Below are 22,576 nucleotides of genomic sequence, written 5' to 3'. Positions count from 1 at the left end.
TATATATATATATATATATATATATATATATATATATAGTAATAAACACAATATATATATGCATATATATAGATAAATATATACGGATATATTTATGATTATATACACAGTTATACACGCACACAATGTTTGTATATATATATATATATATATATATATATATATATATATATATATATATATATATACTTGTAAATGAGTATTGTGTGTATATATATATATATATATATATATATATATATATATATATATATATATATATATATATATGTTTGGATGTACGTATGTGTATTGTGTGTGAACATCTTTACTTAGTAGTCAGTAAATTTTTTCCACCGCCAGCTTTTGTGGGAGGAGTTAGGTGGGATAGACGGCGTAGGGCCAGTCAGTCTAAGCTGGACCCGTGTGGCGGGTGGATGTTGTCCCAGCGCACACCTGTATTACCTAGTGTGGCTGTTTAAAACCAGCCATGCGCCCTGTGAACACCTGTGTTTTAGTGCATCTGTAAAACATGTGGTTGGCGATAGTGAAAGGTTTGTATACAAAGGACGCTGGGGCGGATGAAGTTGGTTTATTTGTGAGTGATTTAAATATCTTCGGTTGGTTTGCGTGAAGTTTAAGTACCTTAAATTGGTTTACGCGAATTTTAAGTATTTCAAATTGGTTTACGTGAATTTTAAGTATCTTAAATTGGTTTACGTGAAGTTTAGGTATCTTAAATCGGTTTACGTGAAGTTTAGGTATCTTAAATTGTTTTAAGTGTTTTAAATTGGTTCAAGAGAAGTTTAACTATCTGAAAATTAGTTTATGTGAAGTTTAAATATCTTAAATTGGTTTACGTTAAGTTTAAGCATCTTAAATGGGTTTGCGTAGTTTTGGTATCCGAATTACTAGACGTGGAGTTAAGTATCTTAAATTGGTTTACGTGAAGTTTATCTTAAATTGGTTTACGTGAAGTTTATCTTAAATTGGTTTACGTGAAGTTTATCTTAAATTGGTTTACGTGAAGTTTATCTTAAATTGGTTTACGTGAAGTTTATCTTAAATGGGGTACGTGAAGTTTATCTTAAATTGGTTTACGTGAAGTTTATCTTAAATTGGTTTACGTGAAGTTTATCTTAAATTGGTTTACGTGAAGTTTATCTTAAATTGGTTTACGTGGAGTTTATCTTAAATTGGTTTACGGGAGTTTATCTTAAATGGGGTACGTGAAGTTTATCTTAAATTGGTTTACGTGAAGTTTATCTTAAATTGGTTTACGTGAAGTTTATCTTAAATTGGTTTACGTGAAGTTTATCTTAAATTGGTTTACGTGAAGTTTATCTTAAATTGGTTTACGTGAAGTTTATCTTAAATTGGTTTACGTGAAGTTTATCTTAAATGGGGTACGTGAAGTTTATCTTAAATTGGTTTACGTGAAGTTTATCTTAAATTGGTTTACGTGAAGTTTATCTTAAATTGGTTTACGTGGAGTTTATCTTAAATTGGTTTACGTGGAGTTTATCTTAAATGGGGTACGTGAAGTTTATCTTAAATTGGTTTACGTGAAGTTTATCTTAAATTGGTTTACGTGGAGTTTATCTTAAATGGGGTACGTGAAGTTTATCTTAAATTGGTTTACGTGAAGTTTATCTTAAATTGGTTTACGTGAAGTTTATCTTAAATTGGTTTACGTGGAGTTTATCTTAAATTGGTTTACGTGGAGTTTATCTTAAATGGGGTACGTGAAGTTTATCTTAAATTGGTTTACGTGAAGTTTATCTTAAATTGGTTTACGTGGAGTTTATCTTAAATTGGTTTACGTGGAGTTTATCTTAAATTGGTTTACGTGAAGTTTATCTTAAATTGGTTTACGTGAAGTTTATCTTAAATTGGTTTACGTGGAGTTTATCTTAAATTAGTTTACGTGAAGTTTATCTTAAATTGGTTTACGTGAAGTTTATCTTAAATTGGTTTACGTGAAGTTTATCTTAAATTGGTTTACGTGGAGTTTATCTTAAATTGGTTTACGTGAAGCTTATCTTAAATTGGTTTACGTGGAGTTTATCTTAAATTGGTTTACGTGGAGTTTATCTTAAATTGGTTTACGTAAAGTTTACCTTAAATTGGTTTACGTGAAATTTCTCTAATATTGGTTTAAGTGAAATTTATCTTTTATTGGTTTACGTGAAGTTTATCTTAAATTGGTGTACGTGAATTTTGTCTTAAATCGGTTTAAGCGAAATTTATCTTAAATTGGTGTACGTGAAGTTTAAGTATCTTAAATTGGTTTACGTGAAGTTTAAGTATCTTGAATTGGTTTACGATGAAATTGAAATATCTTGGCATGGATTATCTTGATTGATGTGATGGTAGCGTTGATTACCAAGCTGAAAGGTATCTTAATTTTGTTTAATGTGAAAACCGAGCATTTTGAACTGGATTACACTGATTGGTGTGAATGGAACAAGTTTGGTACCAGTTGGTTCATTGATACAGAATTGGATTCTTTAATTCACTTATTGTGGAAGTTGATAATCTTGAAATAGGAATGGCGTTGGTTGGTTTCATACGGAACTGGAGTATCTTGATGTGGGGAAGACAGTTTGCGTGACATTGGTTCCTTACTGTTATTAGTTCAAGATATCTTACCTTTAAGAAACCCGAGGTAGTTAAGTAATCGAATAAAGATAATCGCCTCTTAAATGCTCCGATTTCCCAAGAAAGGAATTGAAGCTATTCCGTCTAAGATAATCTAACTTGATGGTAAATCTCACGAAACCAAAAATTCTATCTTTAAGATACTTGACCCTCATATAACAGTCTATTAGAAATGCTTTATTTTGAACACTGTCAGCCAAGATGAACCAAATTAAGATACTGCATTAACTTGAAGTTACTCCCAATTTTGGCGGATAGTGTTCAAAATATTAAAGCATTTTTAATAGATTATATGAGGATCAAGCATCTTAAAGATAGATTTTTGGTTTAGAGAGGTTTACCATCAATTTAGATTATCTTAGGCGGAATTTCTTCAATTCATCTCTCGGGAAATTTAAGCAGTTAAGAGGGCAATATCTTCATTTGATTTATCATTTATCAAGTTGGAATATCTTGAACTAATAACATACTCAAGTGATGTTCAGTGGTAGGGGACTGTATCTGCATTTGCCAAGTCCGTGGTTCGATCCCAGTTTCCCAGATGCCAGCATCAGGTAATATAAAAAAAAGATATGCTGAAAACGGATGTATACTAACCTGCCTTGTCCCACTTCTGGGAGGTGACCCTAGAAAGGTACGGTCTTCTAGTTCCTCGACAAATCTGTTGGGGTGAAGTTGCATGCCTCACGCCATTTCCTTGACCCCAGTAGTCATTGATAACTACTGGCAGCTAGATAGACTGGTGGGTACCAGGCTGGTAACAATCATCGGAGCTAGCAAGCGGGAGCCTAGTGCTGTGCCATGAGTCACAGTGACTTAGAGTAAGCGTCAGGCCACCGCATTCAATGCCAAATATATATATATATATATATATATATATATATATATATATATATATATATATATATATATATATATATATATATATACATATTTATATATATACCTACTATACAATATATGTATATATATAATACACATATTTTACGGCTACCAGACGATGAGGACAGAGTGACCTGGAAAGCTTGTAACATTTTTATGAATCTCCGTTATGTACCATCCTGTTAGAGTGAAGTCCTGTTGTTAATTGTATTAATGCACAAACAATTATGCATGTGATCTACATTCAGTATATATATATATATATATATATATATATATATATATATATATATATATATATATATATATATATATATATATATATATATATATATATATATATATATATATATATATATATATATATATATATATATATATATATATATATATATATATATATTATATACATATACAGTCTGAAGCTACAAATGTCGTTTAATATCCAATCCACGCTACTTCGGGAATATCCCCGATGGGGAATTATCACCGAAGGGGAATTTTATAAGTGATAAATGGATCGGTACCGCCGGGTCTCGATCCGTCGACACAGTATCTTCCAACAACTCCAGTCGACGGTCAGACCACTGAGCTGATCCATTTATCACATAAAATTCTCCTTCGGTAATAATTCCCCATCGGGGATATTCCCGAAGTAGCGTGAATTGGATATTAAACGACATTTGTAGATTCATGATTGTATATAAAAATTACGGTGTGATAAAAATTTCATATATATTTATGCATATAATGTATATATAATAATATATATTACTGAAAGGACCTCATTCAAACTGGATGGTATCTAATGGAGTATTTATTCAGAAAATGTTACAAGCTTCCTTGGACAAACAGTCCACATTATCAAGTATCCTTTCATTCAAACTGGATGGTATCTAATGGAGTATTTATTCAGAAAAAGTTACAAGCTTCCTTGGACAAACAGTCCACATTATCAAGTACGGATACTTGATAATGTGGACTGTTTGTCCAAGAAAGCTTGTAACTTTTTCTGAATGAATACTCCATTAGATACCATCCAGTTTGAATGAGGTCCTTTCAGTAATTCTACTAATGCACAGAACAATTGTGTATGTGATAAAGTTAATAATATATATATATATGTATAATATATATATATGTATGTATGTATGTATATATTCCAAGCTTCCTGTCACCATAAGCTCTGTTATAGGTTTCATTTACGTGCAGTTCCAATTTCAGGCCTTTTTATAATGCCATTAAAATGAGACATCCAGTCGACCTTAGAGCGACTTCTTGAATTTCTACCAAATTTGGATTTGTCTTTGTTGGGGGAAGGGGGCGGGTACTTGGGGTGGGGAGGGGGCGTGGTCCTGAGTCAGGGTAGCGGAAACTCGGTGTTTATTTTGGCCGTGGTTACCGGATGTATGATGCCTCGTGTTTTTTTGTTTCTTGTTTTAGGGTGTTTATTTAAAGAATTTCAAGTAGGTGCTTGATTATTTAACTGATTTAATTTTTGCCTGCATCGAGTAGCGGAATGTTCTATTTTTTTTACTTGTATTACACATTATTTAGTTGGTTTTATGATTTATTATTTTATTTATTTATCAATTCTGTGTGGGTATGTAAAGTGACTGATGCTTTGAAAGTTGTCTGCACACCATGTTCATCCTGGATTCAGCACTAGGGGAAAACAGGTTATCAAAGAAAAAATATATCTGTATTTTTTACTTTGGTAATTTATGTCAATCGTTCCTTTTATCTAATATTTATTCATTAGTTTTAATTTTTATTTCCCTGTCGTCATACTTTCATTTACCCATTACTGTTTTCTTCCATTTGTGCCCTATTACGTCTTTGCTGTTGTGATCAACTCTTATCAGATTTATTTAATTTATTTAATGCAATCCAGTTCAAGTTTTTTTTTTTTCAAGCTGTTGGTATTCAGAGCAGGTATACCTGTAGGTCTTCCGGAAATACAATCGTTGAACTTCATTGTTTTGCGTATTGTAAGAGATGCAGCGTTTATTTTAAAATCTCTCTCTCTCTCTCTCTCTCTCTCTCTCTCTCTCTCTCTCTCTCTCTCTCTCTCTCTCTCTCTCTCTCTCTCTCTCTCTATATATATATATATATATATATATATATATATATATATATATATATATATATGTATGTATATATATATATATATATATATATACATACATACATACATACATACACACATATGTATATATACAGTATATATATATATATTTAATCGTTCGTCTTTTCCCCTTAGAGGGATATTTCATGAGGTTTTGACCTTTTGAACTCTGAGGTCATCATTTTGGAATGAAGCTGCAAGCCCTATGCCCTTCTCAGATCAACTACCCACTAGGTACATAATTACTCCATAGGACCTGAAAGAACGGTTTCTCTTCCCGGAAACCGACGTAAATAGCTTCCCAAATGATCTCGGGCGATCTTGTTAGGTGAGGCGAGAGTCCCAACCACTGAATAAGAGTAAATTATCTATCTCACTGTTACTACCCTAATATTGTTCTTGCATTTTAATACATTTTTATCTGTTTATTAATTTATTGATTTATTTTTTCTTTTTTATTAAACGGGATCTCTTCTTTTTGTATCTCCCTTTACTTCCTCTTACTTCTTCCTAATGAACACCTTACTATTCTTTGGAAGCTTGAATTTCAAGTCAGTGGCCCCTTGGGTGGGCTTGGTCCATATGAACAAGTTTCATCTACTGAATAATAATAATAATAATAATAATAATAATAATACACCATATTCTTTGAAAGCTTGAATTTCAAGTCAGTTGCCCCTGTGGTGGGCTTGTTCCATATGAATAGGTTTCATCTTCTTAATAATAATAATAATAATAATAATAATAATAATAATAATACACCATATTCTTTGAAAGCTTGAATTTCAAGTCAGTTGCCCCTGTGGTGGGCTTGTTCCATATGAATAGGTTTCATCTTCTTAATAATAATAATAATAATAATAATAATAATAATAATAATAATAATAATAGTAACATCGGCCAGTTATTAGCAAACATCAGCCCTGATGAGAAGAAAATAATAAGAAGAATTGAAAAGACCATATATACAATCAATTCCACTGATGCTGCCATTCTCTCTAACAAAACAAATCAATAATAATAATGATAATAATAAAACTAGTGGAACTTCGGAAGTGCCTTATCATTAATCTCAGCCGGGTAAACATCCACTTTATTCCCTCAGTCTATTTAAGAATCTCAGGTACGCGATTGTGTGGGTGTACAAACTAGAATTACCTAAAAAAAAAAAAAAAAAGTGGCGACGTGTTTTTGTAAGTAGCTCAAGCCTGTCATATTTATGTCACTGTTATTTAGACGACTGTCGTGGAGGCAGTGAATTAATTCTGTCTTGCATTCGTGAGGAACGTGGTCTCAGTGGTTGAGTAATGCTTTGGTTATTTATCCGACTGTCGGGGCTGTAGTGGCGTCAGTCGGATTCACGTGCCCGACAGTAGTTACCTAAGTGATTACACAGGTATTATTTAGAAGACTGTCGTGGCGACGGGGAATTAATTCTGTCTTGCATTCGTGAGGAACGTGGTCTCAGTGGTTGAGTAATGTTTTGGTTATTTATCCGACTGTCGGGGCTGTAGTGGCGTCAATCGGAATTACGTGCCCGACAGTAGTCACCTAAGTGATTACGCTGGTATTATTGTTCCGACTGTCGTGGTGATAATGATCAAAGTTGAGTTACGTGGCCGGCAGTCGTGGCTCGAGTGATGAAGTACGTTTTAAGTAACCGGCAGTCGTGAAAGAGGCTCCTATAGGTTTTATAAAAAAAAAAAAAAAAATTAAGTATGGTAGTTATATACGGACCAGGAAAATGTTATCAGGTATCTTGAGAGAGAGAGAGAGAGAGAGAGAGAGAGAGAGAGAGAGAGAGTGGTTACCATTATCGGTTGCACTGGAATAGACATTACTATATCAGCCAATTGATTATATATAGTACATATATATATATATATATATATATATATATATATATATATATATATATATATATATATATATATATATATATATATCAACAATTTAGCAATCAGTGTTAAAGTATTATTATTATTATTATTATTATTATCATCCAGTTACGAAAACAATTACTTGGAAGCTATCTGAAAGAACATTAACTTGTAAAATAATCTTCCGAAAAAAGTATAATCCCCACGCTTGTAAAAGCAAAAAAAAAAATAATAATAAAAAAATAAAAATAATAAAAAATAAAAGTAAGAAACAGCAAAAAAGAGAGTAAACACGGATAAATCTCCAGACTGATAAACATATGCTTGCATAAATAAAGCAAGTAAACATTGGAACCTCATCAGTAACACCATTTCATTTCAGCCTTCAAAGGAATGAAACCTCCCTTGACATTCATGTACCGAATCTTGCAACAGACATTAGGAGTCCCGCGCGAGCGACCATTTGTCACAATGAGCCCTGATAAGCCAATCGATATGGGCGTAGCAAAAATAAATATACCTTCGTTTTACCAGACCACTGAGCTGATTAACAGCTCTCCTGAGGCTGGCCCGAAGGATTAGACTTATTTAACGTGGCTAAGAGCTAGTTGGTTACTTAGCAACGGGACCTACAGCTTATTGTGGAATCCGAACCACATTATAGCGAGAAATGAATTTCTATCGCCAGAAATAAATTCAGCAGATAGTTACATGGGTGTGAGAAATGAATCTTCAAGATTTTAAGCGTCATGCAAGAATCGGTAATTGGCACGGGGGTTTACATGCCAGCGGCGTCTAGCATTCACAGGAGGTCACCCATAGTTAACTGGTTGCGAGAAATGAATGCTGGAGGATTAATATTAAGCTTCACGCAAGAATCGGTAATTAGCACGGGAGTTTATATGCCAGCGGCGTCTAGCGTTCACAGGAGGTCATCCGTATCCAAGTCGTTCATTTTACCTCTACTGCCAGACTGTGGACTGGTCTCCCCTGGCTTTGTTTCGTGATGGCCTTTACTCGATAGGTCAGGAGAGGCTCTCATCCTCTTTTCTGATTAAATTTCCGTTCGTGTAGGCGGATTTATTTGTTTGTTTGTTGATTTATGTCTTTTTGTAAGCTTTCTTTAATTACTTTTATTATTTATTTAATTTTATCGTCCTGTTTCTGTTTAGTCTTGTTTCGTAAGCAGTTTCTGTTCTTAGGAAGTTACGTACAAGCACTATCTGATCCAGGGAAGGGGGCACCTGGGCACGTGCCCCCCCCCCCATGAAAAATAATGGCGAAATTATAAGCTTGAAGGTTTAGATAATAATAACATAAATGAGATATATAAAAATGGAAAAAAATAAAAAATCTGTTATAGAGATAATGAAATTTTGAGAAAAAATATCCCTCTCTCTCTCTCTCTATCTCTGTATATTTGTATAGTATAGGTATATATATTATACACATATGTGTGTATATATATATATATATATATATATATATATATATATATATATATATATATATATATATATATATATATATATATATATAATGAAAATTGGTGCCCTCCCCATGAAATTTTTCTGGATCCGCTAGTGCGCCCAAGTAAAATCCATATCAGATTTGTTCCATATAAAAGAGTGCTAATTTCGAATAACAAAATGATAACGGATAATAATTAGGATTCAGCTGCGACCGACAATGCGTCACAACGAGACCCGAACACCCAACGGACTGAGAAAGTGTCAATGAACGACCTTGTGGGGAAGAACGGTCGAGAACGGCAAAATTGACCGTTTAATACGGTTGAAAGCGACATGATTGGAGTGAAATCATGGCGGCGTTTCGCCAGAAGTGTTGTTGCTCGTTTAGACACTTTTCTCAGGTCAGTGGTTCGGAGCTTTCTATTTCAGCAAGGTTACCCTGAAGTTCCTTCCGCCGTTTCGTCACGATTGCTCAAAAACGCTCTCACTTTCCTTGCCTTTCGGGATGCATTGTGGGCCGTTGCTGCTCCCACCGGACTCCTAAAGTCTGCTGCGAGGGTTGGTAATGGGTACGGGGGCTCACGTACCAGCTGGGTCTGGCTTGTACTGGAAATGTTGCCCAAAAAGTTATGACCTCCATTGTGGGCCGTGTCCCCTCACATCAGACTCCAAAGGCAGGTTTCAACAATGTTCACAGAAGACTCATATGCCAACGACATTTGGAAGTCATCGTTGGTCACCCAGCCATGTACTGAACACGAAGAGCAAGAGATGTGAAAAATAATTCTTTTAAGTAACGGTCCAAAATTAGAAGGTTCTGGCAGTAAATCATCTTCAATTTCACATCCATACGGAAACTATTTTGAGCGCGCATGCATGCCCGCACATACTTCGGCAAAATGAAGAACGCATATCCACATATACAGTAGTTGGTATGCACATGCATACGTACAGTAGGTATCTTCAACAACCCTAGAGCTTTTGAGGTTCAAATATCGTGCCATAATCACGGCAATCAACACCTGGTTATTAAGTCATTTAAATAATAAAAGTATTGCTGACCACAGTTTATATATATATATATATATATATATATATATATATATATATATATATATATATATATATATATATACATATATATATATATATATATATATATATATATATATATATATATATATATATATATATCTTCTTCTTTTAACGTGCTTTTTTCCCATTTTTGTATGGGGGTAAGCATATATATATATGAATGTCTTTTCCTGTAATACTACAGTGTAATATGAAAATAAGAAGGCCCATAAAACACTATTTAAACGTTGAAACCATATATTTCGGGCACTTGTTTCTGTGCCCCTGTTCACTGGTAGAATATGGACAGGTGGAAAGTTACAATGGTATATATACAAAAACATGAAGGTGTGGCCTTAGGCCTCCGATGTTAAGGAGGTGGCGTTTCTTAAGAAGGAGGAGATTGACCAAATTCCTAGTGGTTTTGGCCTCATTAGCTCCCGTTTGGCGATGGATCTGGCGGTCGCGTTTCTTGGGTCATCTTCTTCAAAAAATGGGTCCGAGGATTAAGGTGTCAATGGCGTCCGATTTCCAATGTCCTCCTGACAGGTTCATATTGTTGGTTTGATTGATGATAGCAGATTCCAGCATCTTTCTTTTGTACGGACAGCTACTCTTGAAAACCAACTCCGCCCTACTCAGTTAATGACATGCCCTGTATTTCTAATATGTAGGGAAAATTCCCGAACTCTCGAAGCGTAACGTACTGATCTTTTGTGTTCTGTTATTCTTTGCGAGAGCGATCTACCTGTCTCGCCTACATAGATGTCATGACAATTTACTACACGGTATCTTGTAAACTCCGGCTTCTTCCCTTTTGTTATTTAAGTATACGTTAACGAGCGAACTCCCGATGGATTTGGGATAATGGAAAATGAAAGGATTATTAGAACTAAGTTGCTCGGTGGCCTTTTGGATGTTTTCATCGTATGGAAGCTTTATTTTGTTGTTGAAATCTATTTGTCTGTTGTGAGTGGGACCTCTGTAGTATATTTTATTTGCTTTATTAATAGCCCTCTCGATAATGTGTGGTGGATAGAGCAGTTGCGTTAGGTGTTGGCGGATCGTGTTAAATTCTTGATCCAGGTACTCATTTGAACATATCCTAAGTCCTCTGAGGAATAGGTTGCACCCTACCATGATTTTTACGGAGACGTCGTGGTAGCTTAAGAAATGAATGTAGGAGACAGCTACCACGACGTCTCCGTAAAAATCATGGTAGGGTGCAACCTATTCCTCAGAGGACTTAGGATATGTTCAAATGAGTACCTGGATCAAGAATTTAACACGATCCGCCAACACCTAACGCAACTGCTCTATCCACCACACATTATCGAGAGGGCTATTAATAAAGCAAATAAAATATACTACAGAGGTCCCACTCACAACAGACAAATAGATTTCAACAACAAAATAAAGCTTCCATACGATGAAAACATCCAAAAGGCCACCGAGCAACTTAGTTCTAATAATCCTTTCATTTTCCATTATCCCAAATCCATCGGGAGTTCGCTCGTTAACGTATACTTAAATAACAAAAGGGAAGAAGCCGGAATTTACAAGATACCGTGTAGTAATTGTCATGACATCTATGTAGGCGAGACAGGTAGATCGCTCTCGCAAAGAATAACAGAACACAAAAGATCAGTACGTTACGCTTCGAGAGTTCGGGAATTTTTCCTACATATTAGAAATACAGGGCATGTCATTAACTGGAGTGGGGCGGAGTTGGTTTTCAAGAGTAGCTGTCCGTACAAAAGAAAGATGCTGGAATCTGCTATCATCAATCAAACCAACAATATGAACCTGTCAGGAGGACATTGGAAATCGGACGCCATTGACACCTTTAATCCTCGGACCCATTTTGAAGAAGATGACCCAAGAAACGCGACCGCCAGATCCATCGCCAAACGGGAGCTAATGAGGCCAAAAACCACTAGGAATTTGGTCAATCTCCTCCTTCTTAAGAAACGCCACCTCCTTAACATCGGAGGCCTAAGGCCACACCTTCATGTTTTTGTATATATACCATTGTAACTTTCCACCTGTCCATATTCTACCAGTGAACAGCACAGAAACAAGTGCCTGAAATATATGGTTTCAATGTTTAAATAGTGTTTTATGGGCCTCTTATTTTCATATATATATATATATATATATATATATATATATATATATATATATATATATATATATATATATATATATATATATATATATATATATATATATATATATATATATATATATATATATATATATATATATATATATATATATATATATATATATATATATATATATATACATATATATAATATATATTATATATGTATATATATGTATGTATGTGTATATACATACATACATACATACATACATACATACATACACGTAAGTCACGAAAATACCACGAAGTCACAGCAGAATCATGGATGTAAATGAAACAGTGCGTTGAACTCTCTCTCTCTCTCTCTCTCTCTCTCTCTCTCTCTCTCAGTTATTTTTGCCCACGAAAGAGGAAAGGAAACAAGGGATAATGCCCCTCGTCAAAGCCTTCTGTAAAATAAGGCGGTCATAGCACTCAACCGGAAGTTCTACAGCAGGGAAGGATCACAGGATAACAGGACCCTTTTCAAAGGGTGCCTACAGGCAATTTTACGCTCCATAAATTCCATCACATACACAGAGTTACTGGCTCTAAGGTGGAATCATCCGTAGCCAGATCTAACTGGACAGTTTTATCATATCGGACCTTAATGACTCATAGCCTTAGTGAATTAGTTTAGCTTTAAAGTGAAAAGTAAGAAAAAAATCTTAACTGAAGATGAGTTTTACTAAAGGAAACGGATTATTAAAAAAAAAAATGACCACGTAAATGAGCGGTACCTGGACATACGAATCTCCAGCGGGGAGGGGATCACGTGACTACATACGCAGAAAAGGCCTTACGTTACCACGTTACTAGACCCGTTCGTCTCTGGATCCTGCGAAGACTATTGGTCTTTGCTATGTGGATTTATATGGAGTAATGCCGTTTCTAGTCCTCTTAGGCCACCGTAGAAGAAATCACAATCATAACGGGATTCTGTACCCATCGTTACTACTTATTACTGAATAGACTACTTTGAACCATAACTCTTCCAAGGGATTTTTCACGATGTCGTCTAAGATCCTCTGAATCTTGTGTATACAATGTATCCGGTAGCGGTGCTTTCATTATCGAAAACACTAGAAAAGGCCTTTTCCAGTGATTTATTTTCGGGTAATTTTAAACAATTGTCTTGGAACTTCCTTGGATATCAAGGTTCTATACTAGTCTTGCGGCCGCTTGTTTTACCTTTACAGAATCTATGCTTCAGATCTCAATGGCGTAATCTACGTAGAAGAGAATATCTATGTTATAACTTTACATAATTGTCTAAATGACAATTTGCATGATATATTTCATCATTCGTTGGTTTTTCTGAAAATTAGAGATCTGAGACTGGATTCTTCTCTGATAATTAATTAATGTATCCAGATATAGTAGGTACCTGTTGTTTTCTGTTTCTGCTATGACTTTCAAAGATGGAACATTAGCTCGGTTGTTTATGTTCAAAGTGATGCACAGCAGGGTCATCAGAAATAATATATAGAATATCATCCTTGACACGTTTAAAAGTCCTGAATTGGCTATGGGAAAGATGTCTCATCGAGAACAGAACAACATAAATATTCTGTCACAATAGGACAAATATCAAATGCACTGTTTAAGAATGTACAGGGTCCTTCACTCAGAATATTCTGGGTTAAATCGTCTATTGTAGCTAGATGTTCAACAAAAAGCGTATCTTCTAGTTGTCAGTAATCCGTCTCTCACAGAACAGTAATGTCATCTATTGTAGCGAGATGTTCAACAAAAAGCCTATCTTCTAGTGGTCAGTAGTCCAGCTCTCAGAGTACAGTAGTGTCATCTATTGTAGCTAGATATTCAACAAAAAGCCTACCTTCTAGTGGTCAGTAGTCCAGCTCTCAGAGTACAGTAGTGTCATCTATTGTAGCTAGATGTTCAACGAAAAGCCTACCTTCTAGTGGTCAGTAGTCCAGCTCTCAGAGTACAGTAATCTTAACGCTAGCTTCAAAGGATTCACTTTGGTCCCAGTTTTTCTGTTCTGGTGCAAGAGCAAGGTTAAAGAGTCAGATATTGGTAGCCTCTGAAGAGAGTCATAGTTCACAGGTTATGACACAGCTGAAGTTTAAGAATTGTGGTAATATGACCATTTAGCATAAGGCAACTCAACTGACCACTTGAATGCACCCTGGTGATGAATACATAGCACATGCATTCCTTTCAGTTATTCAAACTTACACCAAAAAATTGACACTTTATTGTAAACTAACATTAAACATGTTATTAAAGATACGTATATTAATAGTGTTATGTACAGCAATGGAAATAACAAGTGTGATTCTAATGCCATTCTTCTTTTTCAGGGTGCGAAGATGGATGGGGGGGAATAAGGGCCCAGTCGGCACTCCCCCTCCCCCGCCAGATTGTTCGTCCTAACTTCGTAACCTCTTTAAGCTTAAGGAGGGCATCCCTCGCTCCTGTAGGGACCGCCATGCCCTCTTCTAGTCGAGAGAAGAGCCCCAGGGTCTCCAAGGTCTTTGCTAAGATTTCCAGCGACTCCAAACTACAGCGAAACCATGAGGAAGAGCAGAAGGACGAGTCAAAGGACGGCTCATCGGCCTCGCCCGTGAAATCCCCCGAAGGAAAGGATGCTGCGGAAAGTGTCAAGCCCAAGAAGACCAAGAGGAGTATACTCCCTTACTTCCGGAGCCATAAGAATGGGAAGAAAGGTGAGAAAGAAAAGGAAAAATTGAAGAAGGAGAAGGGAGGAGATAAGGATAGTAATGGAAAAGATGCCCTCTCTTCAGCATCTCCAAACAAGGAAACAGACGCTCAATTACCCCAGGTGGCAGAGACCCCAGAGGCCGAAGCCCCGGAATTGGTTACCAAAGATGCAGACGTGCTATCTCCCAAAGAACTTGCTGAAAGTGAATGTGTTTCCACTAGTGATGTTACCGAGGTTACCGATTGCATATCACAAGTCTCAACAGATTTCTCTGAAAGAGCCTCAGAACCCTTTCAAGGGATTCCTGAAAATGAAGACTTAGACTTCAGACCTTATTCAGCTCTTCACACCTCGCAAACACCTATATATGAGACCCCAATAAGGATGCCACAGAATTATCAAAAATCCTTTCTTCACAATCGCTATGGCTCAAACAGTTCCGTGGAAACCTTGCCAGGTCGCTTTGATCGTATACCTTCAGGCTCATCTTCGATATCTTCCATCTCATCATTTTCAGCCCTAGCTGCCCTTCGTTCCCGAACCCTGGAACCAGTATCACGCAGAACGCAAGACCCTCTAGGGTCACAGATGCCCATAACTTACACTAGATGTAGTACCTTAGATACTGTCAGGGCTAGGTTTCAAAATAATGTCACTAATTTAACATATGAAGGAGTTGATTTCTCAAGCGGACCACAAAGCCTGAATACTAGCAGTACATGGAGCCTTAGTAGTAAAGGATTTACTTCTCCCTTTTCAAAATTTAGCTTGAATAGTTCAGAGAGTTCTAAAGCTTCATCAAAAGAAAAGGAGAAAAAATCCAAAGGTACAGCAGAATCTAAAGTCACTGCAAAGTCTGGAGTTAAGAAAATTCTTTTAAACAATCGACTGAAAGAAGAGACTATCTCAGAAACAAGCCCAGAAAGGAAGCCATTAATAACAGAATTGCCGTCAGAAAGTAAACTGAAGGTAGAACCAGTCAAGAGCAATCAAGACTCAATTACTATTATATCCAACAAAAATGTGAGAGCAAAACTGAATATCACAGTGGTCAAGACTCCTGAACTGACTAGAAAAAATTTAGGCTCCTTCAGATTTGCCCGCACTGGAATAAGGTCATCTGTACGTTCGTCGCAGAAGAAACGGAAGAATCCCAGAAGTCCTCAGTCATCATCACCCCCACCTTCACTAACACCAACTTCACCCACTTCAGTGCGTTTGAAACCACTGTTAAAAACAATTGACGGTAAAATCATACCAGAATATGCTAAGGTAAACAAAAGAAAAAACTCAAAGGCAGATATTGTAGATGAAGATGGTGGAGAGAAAGTACTACCCTTGCTAACACACGCCCATGAATCCCCAGCTGAAAAGGCCCCAGTCGTAAAGAAGATTGAAGCAGCAGCTCACAAGGGACGCAAAGACTTAGAGCCTTCTGTGAAAGTCAATCCTGTGAAGAGAGCCGAGAGTTTTAAAGGGCCGTCACGTGTTTGTCGAAGGAGCAGCTTTACCTATGCAAATCGAGCTAAGGTTTTCAAAGAAGGTTTGGATCCAGACAGTTTTGTGAAAAGTCAGGCAATAAAACTTAGGAGAAAGGACTCTAAGAATGGAAGGTTTGATATGAAAAATGCTCGGAAAGCAGAGTACAGGTTGAGTGTCACAATTAAACCAAGTACCGTTGCAACTCTCACAAATAAATTCAACACAATGATATCTCAGAATCAAGCAGGAAATCCGATTGGTAAAGCTGAGTTACCCGTTGGTCATGTTTCACTTCATGAAACCAGGGTGACTAGAAGTCCAAAACCAAATGTCAGGTTCAAAAATAGAACAAAAATGGGGCGAAACTACTCAGGGACCAAAGAAAAGTTCAAGGAAGGAGCCTGTTTGATGGATGAAAAAAGCATCAAGGAAGAGAAAAACAGGGAAGAGAAGAGAGGAGATCTAAGTGTTCCTGGTGCAAGGAAAACTAATCCCAGAACCTCTAGGTCACCATCGCCGAAGAAAACCCCTGGAAAAAATGGTGCCTGTTTGTTAGAGAAGTTAGGTGACAACAAAACAGATGAGGAAAAAGTCTGTGAGAAGATCAAGACTGCTCTATCCTCAGCCAAGTTTAAGGGAGAAACAGACGATTCTGAGGATGATGTAGTTGATCAGGAGACAAATGGTGAAACAAAGTACAAAGTCAGAGTACCATCCTCTTCTACCTCCCCTGCCAATAGTAATGATACTGGAGGGGATACTTCACAGTCTAGCTCTGCTGTTCCAGCAGTTCCTGTAGCAGGTGTATCCTCAACATCAAGTAAATCTCCTGCATCAGAATCTACAATACCAAAGATTATGAAATCTCCTGGAAAGCCTCCCAGCAATAATCTGAGAGACATTTTAGCAAAGATATCTGAAAGAAATGTCAACCACTATACCGAAATTGATGAGGTCTATCCTCTTCCTGAAAGGCATGCAAAGAGCGATTCAATGGATTCTGGCATATCCACTGAGGGTGAACTTCTTTCGGGTGCAGGGTCAATTAGCATTGGAAATGCCACTTTAATCATATCATCTGTTCCTTCCTTTCCTGTCTGTAGCCAGGACCAAGAAGACTCGTCACTTGACACAGTTAAATCAACTGAGACTGCAAAGAGTGAAGATAGCGCTGTCGCTTTCCAAGATATTGTTAGATCAGAAGATATTATGGATCAGGCAGAGGAAACTATTCTTGATTCTAACATGGACGAAGTTAGTGTTGTGAGTAGTGAGGAAAAGGGAATTATAGATGTGTTGGAAACAGAAGGTAAAGGGGTTGATGGCAGTACTGATGGTTCAGAATCAGAAGAAAAAGCTTTAAAAGATGCAAGTGCTGTATCTCAGTCTGAGGTCGCCCCTGAAAGCAAAGATACAGATGACTTGTCAGAATGCGCTTCGCCTAAGACTGTTCAAGAGAACGTAGTTGTTGAGGAAGATTTAGAGGAGAAAATTATAGAACCCGATACAAGATCTGTGACAAGTAGTTGCATGGATGATACTCATTCTGAAGTTAGCTCAGTCTGTTCAGAAGCAAAATCTAAGAAGCCTGGCAAGGGGCATGAAAGTCGTATTTACAGTGCCGTAAAGGCTGCTGTTAAGAACACAGTTAAGAAGACCAAGGAAAAGGATGCAGAAAGAAAGGAGGAGAAAGATAAAGAAAAGAGAAATAGGTCACCATCAGCTGATAGAGAAAAATGGTACAGAAGAGGTAGGTCGAAGGAGAGAAGGCAAGATAAAAAGAAGGAAGAAAAAGACCAAGAGGGCACAGAGGAACAAGACAGATGTGAAGAGGATGTCAACAGAGGAGATGAGAAAGCTGAATCCCCTAAGAAAGAGGCAAAGGAGAGAGAAGGGAGAACCTATGAAAGGTTCACGTTCAAAAAGCTCAGAGAAAAAAGCCAGGAACGCAGAAGGTTCAAAGAAAAGACCAAGGAAGAAGAAGAAAAGAGGAAGGAAGAAGAAAAGAAAAATGCAGAGGATACTAAGAAAGACGCCAAAAATAAAAAGAAGGAAGAGAAATCAAAAGAAGACTCAACCTATGGGAAGTTCACGATAGGGTCGAGATCCAGAAGCCGAGACCGTAAAAAGATCAAGGAGAAGATTCTAGATCAGTTGTCCATAGAACCAATAGACATCAAGGATTCTCAAGAAGTATCTCCATCGCCAAAGACAGCAGATTCTCTCAAGCAACAAGAGTCACCTGCAGCAGCAGCTTCCGTCAAAGAAAAGGAAAATTCCACTGGCACTCTTCCGTTTTTGAATAGAAATAAAAATGAAAACCTAGTTTTTACTTTTGACACTGAGAGCATATACGACAAACCACTGACACCGAAAGTGAATATGAAGTCTAAAACATTGCCACCTCCACCAAAGACTCCCATTCCTTCTCCTCCGTCCTCAGCTACCCCTTTGCCGCCTCCCCCAAATACACCTATTCCTGATCCACCCATTGAGTCTGAGAAAGATAGAGATTCTCTAGAAGCGTCCCTTTTATCAAAAGATTCAGATGATCACTGTAATGGGGACAGTGACAGCAGTAATGAAACAGAAAATATTTATGAAAATCTTTATTCCCCTAACATGGAGAAGTTGCATCGCAACCGTGAGAAACTCGAAGGTCGAGGCATCAAGCCAAACAACTCATTCCTATGGAGTGATGGAGTGCCCCCAACTCCTGCTATCACAGAACCGCCTAAAACGGAACCCATTTCAGAAGAGTCAGAATGTGAAAGGTCTCCATTCACTAGATTAATTGGCGTGAAGACATATGGGAAGACCAACAGGTATGGGAAAATATCACCATCAAGTAAATCAAAAGATTCTGGAGCTGATGGACATAATTATGCTGAGCTACAGCCTACCTCAGAAGATACTCAAACTATTGCCTACGATGACATTGGAGCAGTTAGTGCTGTGAGTTACGATGACATCAGTGCCCCATCTTCCTGTGGCTACGATGATATTGGCACCTCATCCTCGACTGGCTATGACACCATAAAACCGCCTTCTGAAGGGTATGATCCAGTCAATCCCCCTCGATCAGACTCAAGTCAGTACGATGACTGTGATGGAGGCATTGTCACAGCCCAACTAGCTGTGGTGCGAGAAGATCAACTGGATTCCATCAGTTACATGTACGATGAGATTTCCATGTACAACGCATCCCAGAATTCTCATTCTTACGAGCCTGTTTACCCTCCTGGTGTGTCTCCTCAAGGTCGACCTGGCGTCAGTATCATTGAGGAGGTTCCCGAAACTGACAACTCAACACCAGCTCCCACACCCACTGCGTCTACCATACCAAATACCAAAGAGCCAAAAGGTGACTACAACAATGAGTCATCAGATGGCAGTGAAGGTACTTAAATAGTCTCGTGTCTTTCATAAATTATTTGAATACATGACCAAATTGTCCATTTTATGCTTATATATAGTTACAGAATTCATGGAAAATAACTTGCTCGTGATCTAATGTTAAAATGAGTTTTTATCAGTGGCTACAATACTCGGTACAACTTATCATACCTGTAACATTAATGATGGTTCGTTTCCCGCAGATGAGAGTGAGGACGGAGTGCACGAAGTATTTTCTTACAAATTAACTAGAATAGCAGGGGGCCTTGATGCAGCCCCTTCAACAAGCCTTGCTCCAACTACTCCTACAACTCCAAGCACTCCAGGATCTACTATGCATGCTCGGATATATGGTAAGGATTATGCTAGGGAGTGGAACAAGCTGGTGTCCACCGGGTTCCTTAATTGTGCCACTGTTTTCTGTTTCAAAATTACAGGAAGAGTTGTAAAATATTGTATTTTAATGTTTAATGTATATTACTGGAAATGATCAATATTCAAAGAAAGTTATTTACTTTCAGTGCCTGATGTCTGAAATATTTAGGTGTCTTGAGAAGGTTTCCATTAGTTGTAATTTGTTTTTTATATGAATATAATTCCCATGGGCTTATTATTATTATAAGAGATTCTAAGACTCCAGATCACAAAGGAAGGAAACATAAGCACTTTGAACGTAAAATGGCCTTAAAATTTAGAATACCACTACTGAGAGTTGTCAGGGAAACAAGAACCTTTAAAGCACAAGAAATCAATGACAATATTTATGAGCCTGCTTCAGTATATCCTTAGAAATAAGTCAGAGCTTTAATCATGACGTGGCTCTCCCATATGCCAAGCAACAGTACGTACAGGAAAGAAGGGTGCAAGAGAAGTACTTTTATGTGGAAAGATAACTGTAAAAAGGCAATGCAGTAGTTTGTAGAAGAGCCGTAGGTGACAATAGAACCAATTGTCCACCTGAGTCTTAGAACCAGGTTAGGGATTTAGAGACGACACTGGTTACAGTCCCAGTAGGTGTTCTGTGGCTACTCACACTTCTTGTTCCTTCAGTATGGGCAGGCAGCTATGTTTGTACCCTCAAGAAAAATGACCTCTGATTTGAGATGGTTTGAAGCTGATATATCAAGGCTTTCACATAGTGTTCCTTCAGTATGGGCAGGCAGATATGTTTGTACCCTCAAGAAAAAGGACCTCTGATTTGAGATGGTTTGAAGCTGATGTATCAAGGCTTTCACATAGTGTTCCTTCAGTATGGGCAGGCAGATATGTTTGTACCCTCAAGAAAAATGACCTCTGACTTGAGATGGTTTGAAGCTGATGTATCAAGGCTTTCACATAGTGTTACACCTACTTACTCTGCTATCTATTGAGAAGCAGACCACTAAGGTTTGTTGTAAGTGTCTGTAATGCTTGATATTTAACAAGGGAGGCTTTGTAGCAAGCCCACCCTGTTAAATACCTAGCATTACAGAGTATGAACTCGTTACAAAATGAAAGCTTGGTTTATATGATCTTTAATTGCAAGTGAACCTCCATAGAGTCTCAATTCTTTCATCGTTAGTTTCTAGGTAGAGTTTGAGTGTCCATTTCCTCCAACAGTTAATGACAAACTTTAAGTAATAAGTCACATCGTAGATGGACATTAAAATTTAATACTATTCGATTTTTAGACCAGGGTTGCCCAAGTTAAATAGTATTTTATCATGTTCAAGATTTGTTGACATAATTTCATGATTCATACAAGGTTGACTAAGTCTCCCAGAGTTGCATTCAAACTACCAGTTTAATTTCGTATCATGTTGATTTGGTCTTCCAAAGCTGAATGGAGACTATTGTATTATGTAAGACTGACTGGCCATATTAATGTTTCACTGAAAAAAAAAGTACAGTACAAGGGAGAATAAAAAAAGCTCGAGTTTACAGTGAATGTTCACTTTCTTAGGAATACTGCAGGTCCCCAGAAGATGTTATCAGAGATGTGTTCTTGGTAGTTAAGTCACTGTGTTGAGATTCAAGGAAAGTTTAAATATACTTGCTTCAAAAACTGATCTAATTGAGTTTCTAAGACAATAGGTATCCAGCTTCTCTATAATATACTTTTACTGAAAAAGAACAAGCTTCAAAGACCATTAGCTTGCTTGCAAGCTCTGCCAGAAAAGAATGCCAAGTTATGAAAATGGAAAACAGCTTAGAGAAACATGAATATGTTGAGATAGATAAAGTAGCTGATAAATATATACCTATACAGACAGTACAAGTAAGGAAGCTTAGGTAATTGTGTATGACGTTTGAAGTTGGTATTAAAACTTCTGTTCAGGAACACAGAAAGATGACCATTTCTGTAGTTTGACAGTCTGGGCAGTGAATGCCCCCTCCCCTTCAAATAAAACTAGGGCACCAATAACCAAGGATATTGCAAATGAGCATAAAAGGGAATCTGAACCACCTGCTTGTTAATAATCTCTTAGAATTGTGTGGTTGTAAATTTTACCTCCCAGTAGGACAAAAATATATTTGAAAACATTATTACACTATGAGAACTTAGCTCTTTGTGATAAAATACAGATTCTTTTATTATTATTACCGTTATGAGTTTTTATATTATTATTATTATTATTATTATTATTATTATTATTATTATTGTTGTTGTTGTTGTTGATGCACAGTTGTTAATTTGGATGAAAGTCAAAAGGCCCAGTAACTAGTATGCAAGCTGTCAAAGAATAGTATGCCGATATGTAAAAAAATAGCTAGTGAAGAAATGCATGAGGAAGCATAGACAAA

The 22,576-nt window shown here is 36.9% G+C and overlaps 1 protein-coding gene across 7 annotated transcripts in view; it reads left to right on the top strand.

Annotated features, from left to right (window-relative positions):
* Exn (Ephexin) overlaps positions 1-22,576 on the top strand; it is a 273,579-nt gene that overhangs the window by 122,235 nt on the left and 128,768 nt on the right. For 6 of the 7 annotated variants that reach the window (XM_067097607.1, XM_067097608.1, XM_067097606.1 and 3 more), the window contains exons 1-3: positions 384-533; positions 14,553-19,796; positions 19,996-20,145. In XM_067097607.1, the coding sequence (XP_066953708.1) occupies positions 512-533; positions 14,553-19,796; positions 19,996-20,145 (5,416 nt within the window). In that variant the 5' untranslated portion in view covers positions 384-511. Of the gene's footprint in view, positions 1-383; positions 534-14,552; positions 19,797-19,995; positions 20,146-22,576 lie in introns of those variants that run through there. The other variant, XM_067097603.1, reaches the window with a different exon arrangement.

This window comes from Macrobrachium rosenbergii, chromosome 54 (genome assembly GCF_040412425.1).
Source record: "Macrobrachium rosenbergii isolate ZJJX-2024 chromosome 54, ASM4041242v1, whole genome shotgun sequence".
Taxonomy (NCBI): Eukaryota; Metazoa; Arthropoda; class Malacostraca; order Decapoda; family Palaemonidae; genus Macrobrachium; species Macrobrachium rosenbergii.
The sequence above is the reverse complement of the archived record's forward strand: the minus strand, read 5'-3'. Positions and strand labels throughout refer to the sequence as shown.